The sequence below is a fragment of the Rhincodon typus genome, unplaced genomic scaffold, assembly GCF_021869965.1.
Source record: "Rhincodon typus isolate 14 unplaced genomic scaffold, sRhiTyp1.1 hic_rhity00006522, whole genome shotgun sequence".
In the NCBI taxonomy this organism is placed as follows: domain Eukaryota; kingdom Metazoa; phylum Chordata; class Chondrichthyes; order Orectolobiformes; family Rhincodontidae; genus Rhincodon; species Rhincodon typus.
This window is the reverse complement of record NW_025972160.1, coordinates 1-9908: the sequence shown is the minus strand read 5'-3', so window position 1 is coordinate 9908 and position 9908 is coordinate 1. Positions and strand designations below refer to the sequence as shown.

General features: G+C 46.6%; 1 protein-coding gene across 1 annotated transcript; it reads right to left on the bottom strand.

The window, feature by feature from the left end:
• Positions 1-2937: 2937 nt before the first annotated feature.
• On the bottom strand, positions 2938-9813 carry LOC109918241 (neuferricin-like; the record flags this gene model as incomplete). Its single annotated transcript, XM_048594161.1, has 3 exons — positions 9364-9813; positions 4565-4705; positions 2938-2969 (listed from the first exon to the last, which is right to left on the bottom strand). Coding segments are annotated over exons 1-3 (447 nt in total), but the record flags the coding sequence as incomplete, so codon positions are not given.
• Positions 9814-9908: the final 95 nt, after the last annotated feature.

The window sequence follows — 9908 nt, the reverse complement described above, 5'->3', positions numbered from 1 at the left end:
AAACAACTGCACCTCCCAGTCGCGAACCATTTCAACTCCCCCTCCCATTCCTCAGACGACATGTCCATCCTGGGCCTCCTGCAGTGCCACAACGATGCCACCCGAAGGTTGCAGGAACAGCAACTCATATTCCGCTTGGGAACCCTGCAGCCCAATGGTATCAATGTGGATTTCACAAGTTTCAAAATCTCCCCTCCCCCCACCGCATCCCAAAACCAGTCCAGCTCGTCCCTGCCTCCCTAACCTGTTCTTCCTCCCACCTATCCCCTCCTCCCACCTCAAGCCGCACCTCCATCTCCTACCGACCAACCTCATCCCGCCCCCTTGACCTGTCCGTCCTCCCTGGACTGACCTATCCCCTTCCTAACTCCCTACCTCCACTCACCTTTCCTGGCTCCATCCCCGCCTCTTCAACCTGTCTGTCTCCTCTCCACCTATCCTCTCCTCTATCCCTCTTCTATCCGCCTCCCACTCTCTCCCTATTTATTTCAAAACCCCCTTCCCCTCCCCCTTTTCTGATGAAGGGTCTAGGCCCGAAACGTCAGCCTCTCTGCTCCTATGATGCTGCTTGGCCTGCTGTGTTCATCCAGCCCTGCACCTTGTTGTCTCGGATTCTCCAGCATCTGCAGTTCCTACTATCTCGGATTTAATGTCTGTCTGCTTTGTTGTTTCAGTGGTGCTAGGTATGACTCTAACCAGTAGAGAGTTTACCACAATTCACATTGGCCCCAGTATTGCTGAGACTCCTTGATGGCCTACATGTGACTCCAGACCCACTGCAATGTGGTTGACTCTTAATAAAAACCAAAAGAACTGCAGATGCTGTAAATCAGGAACAGAAACAAAGTTGCTGGAAAATCTCAGCAGGTCTGGCAGCATCTGTGAAGGAAAAAAACAGAACTCAAGTTCTGAGGAAGGGTCACCGGACCCGAAATGTTAACTCTGTTTTCTCCTTCACAGAAGCTGTGGTTGACTCTTAATTGGTTTCTGTCAACCCTGCAAATCTTCCTCACTAACATCCAGGGGTTAGTGACAAAATTGGGAGAGCTGTCTTACAGACTAGTCAAGCAACAGCCTGATTCATACATTACAGACAATGTCCCAGGCACCACCATCACCATCCCTGTCCTGTCCCAACAGCAGGACAGACTCAGCAGAGGGGGCGGCACAGTGGGATACAGTCAGGAGGGAGTTGCTCTGGGAGTCCTTAGCATTGACTCCAGACCCCATGAAGTCTCATGGCTTCAGGTTAAACATGGGCAAGGAAACCTCCTGCTGATTACCATGTACCGATATCCCTTGTCTGACGAATCAATACTGTCCCATGTTGAACAACACTTGGAGGAAGCACTCAGGGTGGCAAAAGGTACAAAATGTACTTTGGGTGGGGGATTTCAATGTCCACCACCAAGAGTGGCTCAGCAGCAGCATTACTGATTGAGCTGGTTGGGTCCTAAAGGGTCAATCAGGGAAAAACATACTTGATCTCATCCTTTCCAATCTGCCAGCTACAGATGCATCTGTCCATGACAGTATCGGTAAGAGTAACCACCAGACAGTCCTGGTGGAGACAAAGTCCCGCCTTCACATTGAGAACAACCTCCATCGTGTTGTGTGTCACTACCACTGTGCTAAATGGGACAGACTTTGAACAGATCTAACAACTCAAGACTGGGCATCCATGAGGCGCTGTGGGCCATCAACAGCAGCAGAATCTGTAACCTCATGGCCTGGCCTTATCTCCCACTCAACCATTACCATCAAGCCAGGGGATCAACCCTGGTTCAACGGACAGTGCAGGAGGGCATGCCAGGAGCAGCACCAGGCATATCTGAAGATGAGGTATCAACCTGGTGAAGCCACCAAACAGGACTACTTGCACACCAAACAGCAAAAGCAGCAAGTGATAGACAGAGCTAAGTGATCACACAATTAATGGATCAGATCTAAGGTCTACTGTCCTGCCACATCCAGTTGTAAATGGTGGTGGACAATTAAACAACTCACTGGAGGAGGAGGGTCCACAAATATCCCCATCCTCAATGCTGGAAGAGCCTAGCACATCAGTGCAAAAGATAAGGCTCAAGCATTCGCAGCAATCTTCAGCCAGAAGTCCAGGGGAAGTCACCAGAATGATCCACCTCGGCATCCTCCAGTGGTCCCCAGCATTACAGATACCAGTCTTCAGCCAATTCGATTCACTCCATGTGATATCAAGAAATGGTTGGAGACACTGGATACTGCAAAGGCTACAGGCCCTGATAACGTTCCGGCAACAGCACTGAAGACTTGTGCTCCAGAACTTGCCACTCCTGTAGCCAAGCTACAACACTGGCATCTACCCAGCAATGTTGAAAATTGTCCAGGTATGTCCTATTTATAATAAGCAGGACAAATCCAACCTGGCCAATTACCACCCCATCAGTCTACTCTCAACCATCAGTAAAGTGATGGACGGTCCCATCAACAGTGCTATCAAGCAGCATCTGCTCAGTAATAACCTGCTCAGTGATGCCCAGTTTGGGTCCCGCCAGGGCCACTCAGCTCCTGACCTCATTACAGCCTTGGTTCAAACATGGACAAAAGAGCTGAATTCCAGAGGTGAGATCAGAGTGACAGCCCTTGATTTCAAGGCTGCATTCGACTGGATGTGGCATCAAGGAGACCTAACAAAACTGGAACTGGGGGCAAACTCTCCACTAGTTGGAGTCATACCTGACACATAGGAAGATGGTTGTGGTTATTGGAGGCCAGTCGTCTCAGCTCCAGGACATCTCTGCGGGAGTTCCTCAGGGTAGTGCCCTCGGCCCAACCATCTTCAGCTGCTTCATCAATGACCTTCCCTCCATCATAAAGGTCAGAAGTGGGGTTGTTTGCCAATGATTACACAATATTCAGCACCATTCATGACTCCTTAGATAGTGAAGCAGTTCGAATGCAGCAAGATCTGGGCAATATCCAGGCTTGAACTAACAAGTAGCAAATAACATTTGTACCACACAATTGCCAGGCAATTGGACTATGTCCAATAAGAGACAATCTAACCACTGCCTTTTGACATTCACTATCAATATCCTGGAGGTTACCATTGATCAGAAACCCATCTGGACCCACCACCTAAACACAGTGGCTACAAGAGCAGGTTAGAGGCTAAGAATACTGCAGCGAGTAACTCACCCCCTGACTCCCCAAAGCCTGTCCACCATCTATAAGGCACAAGTCAGGAGTGTGATGGAATATTCCCCACTTGCCTGGATGAGTGCAGCCACAGCTTGAAGCTTGACACCATCCAGGACAAAGCAGCCCTCTTGATAGGTACCCCAACAACAAACATGCAGCAGTGTGTACTATCCACAAAATGCAGTGCGGAAGTTCACCAAAGATCCTTAGACAGCACCTTCCAAACCCACGACCACTTTCATCTGGAAGGACAAAGGCAGTCAATACATGGGAACACCACCCCCTTCAAGTTCCCCTCCAAGCTGCTCACCATCCCTGACTTGGAAATATATCGCCGTTCCTTCAGTGTCGCTGGGTCAAAATCCTGGGGAATTTTCTCCCTAAGGGCATTGTGGGTCAACCCAGAGCACGTGGGCTGTAGCAGCTCACCACCACCTTCTCAAGGGCAACTAGGGACGGGCAGTAAATGCTCCCAGTGATGCCCACGTCCCATGACTGAATAAAAAGAATCAGTAACGAGCAGCAGAGTGAGGCACTTTAACAGATCCTGTGAAAGAGGAAGTATACAAGGGAAATGTCACATTACAGTGTCAGATGGCTAGGGCATCAGGTAAGTGATGGAGTGTTGAGGGTAGATTAAAGTTGGCAGGGATAGGGTGGGTGGCAGGGACTGTATGTTGGGTCCTGCAACGAGGTGTAAGGGGTCTGGGAAAGTGTAGTCAGCGTGGGCAGGGCTGGTGGATGCTGAGATGGGGGCAAGATTATAGTTAGCCAGGAGTTAAACTGGGTTTTCAATCTTCTAAACTTTTCCTGGGTAAAAAAAAAATATGAACTGCAGTGGAACCCTGCAAATTCTCAGACTTTAATGGATACATTCAGAGACTTACCAAACATGGAGGAATGGATCAGCGGAATCTTCAATTCCAGACAATTCCCTTGGAATCTGTCAGGGATTCCATGGGGTTTCATTACAGATGCTCCCTCCTACACTGCAGAAATGACTATCCGGCATTTGGAAAGGCCAGATCATTATTTCACCTGTTGTGTATCCTCTTTATCCAGAGGCTAGGCAGAACTGGGAGGTTCCACATGAGATCTCCTCAGGAAGACTACATTGTAATGGCCTGCAATGGGTGAGGCTGTAATTCAACACAGCTCCTCCCCCCTGCAGGTTTTGTGCAACTAGCCAGAGAGAGGGGAATAAACCGGAACTTGGATGAGCATCTCCAGTGGAATTACTCCCAAAAGAAGTTGGAGATGGCAGGGGATCAGGAGACCTGGGCTTTGAGGACCTTCCTCACTGCTATTTTCACATGATTTCGGATCAGGTTTAGGGGTTGCATTTTCACCTAAGGTGCCTTCTTTTTCCAAATGAGACTCTTACCCTTAAAAATGTATTCTTTCTTGTAGAAATCAAGCCATTCATGGAGAGAAAGTATTTGAGAGGGCGAGAGCCCAGAAACATCATCCACAAGACCATTCTCAGTGAAATCTCCACTCACAAATGCTCGACACGCATCTCGACCTGCATTTGACAATAAAATAAGTTCACATCTGAGGGCAGAGGCTCTGCATACTGATCCACTGCAGCAACATAGAACAACTGGGTCCATACATGTATAGACAGCAGAATATGCAGGTCCATCAAGAACCATTCAGATACAACTTGAGTTAAGAAATTGTGTCCCTGAAATCCTTGTTGCCTTGCAGCTAACTTTTCAGATGTTAAACAATTGGAAGCCACAGACACACATAACATAAATAAAAACAAAACAAAGAACTGGGAATACTGGGGATTGGAAACAAAAACAGAAATTGCTGGAGAAACTCAGCAGATCTGATACGAATAACAATTTGGTAACCAAATTGCTAATACAATCCCAGAACAAAACTGTACAGAGAATGTGATGAAAACTTCATAATGATCTGAACTCTGGGAATGAGTTTTCCAGTCCATTCAGAATATTAGGATCTCAATTATTTATTTACCACAAGAAAAAAGCATTTTGGAAATGTAATGTCCCAAAACAATTTGCAAAGCTGAAAGCAGACATTAGCAGAGGAGATAGGGGAGGTGACAGAACAGCCAAAGGAAGAACTATAGCAAGATATTCATTGAACTTGTGCCTTTCATACAATCATACAGCACAGAAATGGAACCTTTGGTACAACCAGACTATGCTGAACATAACCCCAGACTAAATTAGTCCCACCTGCCTGCGTTAGGCCCATATCCCTCCAAACCTTTTTGAATCATGTACTTATCCAAATGTCTTTCAAACGTTGTAACTTTACCCATATCTACCACTTCCTCAGGAGGTTCATTCCACACATGAACCACTCTCTAAAAAAAAAAAAATTGCCCCTCTATAATTCTACACTAACTCTTCAAATCTCTCTCCGCTCACTTTAAAAATATGCCCCTTTAGTCTTGAAATTGCCCCACCCTAGGGAAAAGACACCTACCATTAACTCTATCTATACCCCTCATTATTTTATAGACTTCTAGAAGGTTGTCACTCAACCTCCAACACCCCTGGGATGTCAAATGATTGGCAGCTATTAAAGATTTTTGAAGTGCGGACACTTTTGTAATTTAGAGAAATATGCAGCTATATGGAGTAAGCTCCCATGAACAACATTATAATAAACCAAGGCGATGTTTTTGTGGATTAAGTGCAAAATATTAGCTCAGAAGAATTTTTCTGCTTTTAAAAATAGTGCCTTAGCAGCTTTTAAGTTCTTCTCCTGTCTCCAATTCTGTGCTCAAGTCTTTTGACTCAAATATAGCCTCGATAAGTGTGAAGGGGAAGGAAAGAAAGAGCCCGAGTTTGTACAATCTTTCCAGAGAGGACAGCCTCCCAGTTCTGGTTCCATTCACATTATGGCATCCTTTGGAACAGTTCACAGTACTCTGTCTGGGGTCTAACTAGTTTAGCATAACTTTTTTTCAATTCTATCCCTCTAGAAAGTAATTTTTTTCCCCTTCCGTTTTCTGTGTCCTTTTTAATTGATGTCAGCACTGTTAACGGTTTGAGTATCTGTACCTCAGTTCTCTCTGCTCCTCTACTCCATTCTGACCTCCTGGTCTGAATTTTCACTGCTGGGTTAGCTGCACAGAGTCTGAACAGTTCCCAGCTCCAATGTCCTGCCTGAAAAGGGGCCTGAAGTTTGGATTTTAATCCCAGGGTTGGGGGAGAGACAGAGAGAGAGAGAGACACACACAGACAGAGAGAGACAGAGTTTGGAGGCTCTGGGTGAGGAGGTGTCTTGACAGAAAAAACACTTTGCTGAAAGCATGAAGAAATAAATTAGTGAAGAAACAGCCCTCAACCCCCACAAACTGACAGTTGCTATGGTCACTGCAGATGTCCAGTTTTCACTTACATTTTACTTTTAAGTTAGTGGAATTTAAATTCCACCAGCTTCCAGGATTGGATTGAAACCAACATCTCCAGCACATAAGCCTGGGTTTCTGAAGTAGCAGTGACATCACCCCTCCACCACCATCTCTCCCAAGGAAGTCTAATTTCAACAGAACCAAAAGGAATCTTATAATCTAAATCACATGGTTGCCGGGGTCTTTTAGACTCTCTACTTAAGCAGAGGCTGAAGATCCTTAGCACACAGCGGGGACCATATTCTCCCTCACCAGACACACACTGCACAGATATCCTCCTACCCATGGGCTGTGCCCAGAACACAGCACTCAAACACGCTGCTGTTGTCAGAGAGGTCAGTGATCCTGACTGGGAGATGGAAAAAGAGTTCTTCTGGAATCCCTGGGGAGTGGGTTGTCACTGGAGACGGGAGCTGAGCCAAGAACCAGGGCTGTGATAACAGGCTGTAGTAAATGCACAATTAAAACAAGGGCAGGTATGACAGTGAACAGTATGAAAGCTAAACAGGGAAGAGAACTGGAGGTGAGTCAGTTATTGGAAATAATAGAGAAACGCATAATGGGTGCCCAACAAACTGATACATTGAAGGGTTAACATTTTATTATAATAAATTCAAAATCCTGCAGATGCTGGAAATCTGAACTCAAGAATTTGCTGGAGAAACTCAGGTGTAGCAGCATCTGTAGAGACAGAAATAGAGTTAATGCTTCAGGTCCGGTACAACTCTTCAGATTAAACTTTAAATTTTAATTAAATAGGTTTAGATTCGCTGATCTAGTAAGCTCCTTTATACAGCTAAACAAAAACTGCGGTGTCAGAATGCTGCCTTGCAATGTTTTTTAATCTGTGACCAACTTTCCCAGAACTCCATGTTCGAAACCCTCCAGTCAATCAGGTTTTTACCCCTGCTACACAGTATTGAGATGCTGCTTACCAAAGTCATAAAAACACCCAATTTGATAGAGACCACAATATGCTAGCCTTCGTCAGCCTTAGCACCATCAATCACACCATCCTCCACCAACCTCAGCCTTCTATTATCCAGCTGGGAGGACTGCACTTGTCTCAGTTCTAATCTCATCCATCATGCGATAGACAATGGGAATGTAAGGAATGAAAGAACTACTTAGGGATCAGGAGGGTCATTGGTGCAATTGATGGTGTTTCCCACTCCTGCACAATTGCCAGTGGTTCTCAATCCAGAGTACTGTACAGCATACAGACTTTTCAGGGGGTGGGTGAGTGACCAGGGCTGACCTTACAGGGGGTTTATATGGGCAATTGCTGAGGACATTTTCACTTTATTCGTGCTCTAAGCCAATACTGCTCCCTGCACATTGAGACACAAATCTTGCTGTCGGTGTCTGCACATACACTGGAACACATCCCTGGACTCTATGGAGCAATTTGTACTATGGCCAGCCCACTTCACCTGCACATTGTTGGATTGTGTAGAGTTATAGAGCACGGAAACAGGCCCATCAGTCCAATGAGTCCACACTGACTATGTTCCAAAACCAAACTTGTCCAATCTGCTTGCATTTGGCCCATATTCCTTCAAACCTTTCCTATTCATGTGCTTATCCAAATATATTTTAAACATTATAATTGTACCTGCATCCACCACTTCCTCTGGCAGTTCATTCCATTCACAAACCACTCTCCGAGTAAAAATTCTCTAATTCAGGCCCCTTACACACTCCAAAGTTTAATTGCTGTCCCACTGCTGACTGAATCTGAAGCTCTGGAATTCCTCCTGTAAACCTCCCTGTCATCCACCTGAAAGGTATTCCTCAAAATCTCTTTTACCAAGCCAGAATAACTCCTTATATATTGCCAAGTCTCAAATTTGTTTGATGCCTCAGGATGTTGCACTGTACGAAAAGGTGCTATGTAAGTGGCGGTTGTTGGGTTGTGAACTGAGACAATGGTTAGTGCATTGGTGGGGGAGAAGTTTCTAAACATTCATTGGTTGTAATGATCTTTGTGCTCCTAAAGGCCAAGAAAAAGTGCTCTATAAATGCAAGTCTTTCTTGCAAGGTTGAGATTCAACATTTTGGAGGAAGGTTGAATGAGGTTACACTGGTGAAAGTATAACTTTGGGAATTTGGAAGTTAGAGGGCAGACCAAAGACGCCATCAAGCTTCCTGACAGCTGCTTGAGAGCCATATCTGTTGTATGTGTACCTTGTCTTTAAGGGACTGTGTACATACAATGTTGTGACTCCAACTAACAGTCAGTCAGTCTGGTTGTGATGTGCATAGAAACGAGTCACCATGTCTGCTTTGTTGCTTGGAATGTGTTTTACTGTTTTAAATAAACTAACCCACAGGGTTAATTGATCCCTGATGACCAAAGGGTCCACGCACCCTTTGGTTACGAAGGCAGCAGAGACCAGTCTAACACCGCAGCATTTCCCAAACTTTGGCCCACGATAAACCCAATCCAGAGCTCGAAACCGATTGCAAGCCACCTCCCAAAGAATGAAGGGGTGGGGTGCATGGAGTTGGAGCCATTGCTGCCCTGGACCTCCAACGGGTCAGTTCACCAGCCCAGCTTTGTGAAGCACTTGGTTAGAAAGGGGCACATTGAAACATTACCTGTGAAGGGGAATGGTCTTTAAGCACAGGGCACTGGAACCAGTTGGTACACTCACGATCTGTGTCCATGGTGAGTGTTCTTCCATGGTAATAGTGTAGACATTGCTGGTGCCCAGCACAGGGAACAGTGTGGGATGTTGCTATGCAGCTTTGGCTGTGCGGATCCTGTGTTCATACTCTACCTGAAAAGAAACTGTAGGAACCTCCCGGACCATAATGTTTTTTCCCTTTCTTCACATCGAACACTTGCCCCAGGATCGCCAGGTATAGCCCGGGGCTGCCCTTCTCTCCGGTGTAGCGGCTCAGTTCGGATTTAGTGAAGAGGCGGATGGACGCAGGTCCCGCCGCGGTCCCGAGCCAGTCCGTAAACCAGCGGCTCCACAAGCGCCAGACATCGGCGGGGAGCAGCACGGACACCGAGCCGCATACCGCACACAGCAGCAGCGGCCGCAGCATAACAGCGTCCGGGAGTTGGGGGGGTGGGGTGGGGACAGCTCCCGGCTCCGGGATCCCGGATCCCGGCTCCCGGCTGAGAACACAGTCCCTGACACACACACTTCCGGATTCCCCAGCTGGCTGTCACAGTAACAACCTAACACAGGCTCCCCTTAAAGTGACAGTGTCTGTAACACTAACCATCCCCCCCCCTTAAAGTGACAGTGTCTGTAACACTAACCATCCCCCCCCCTTAAAGTGACAGTGTCTGTAACACTAACCATCCCCCCCC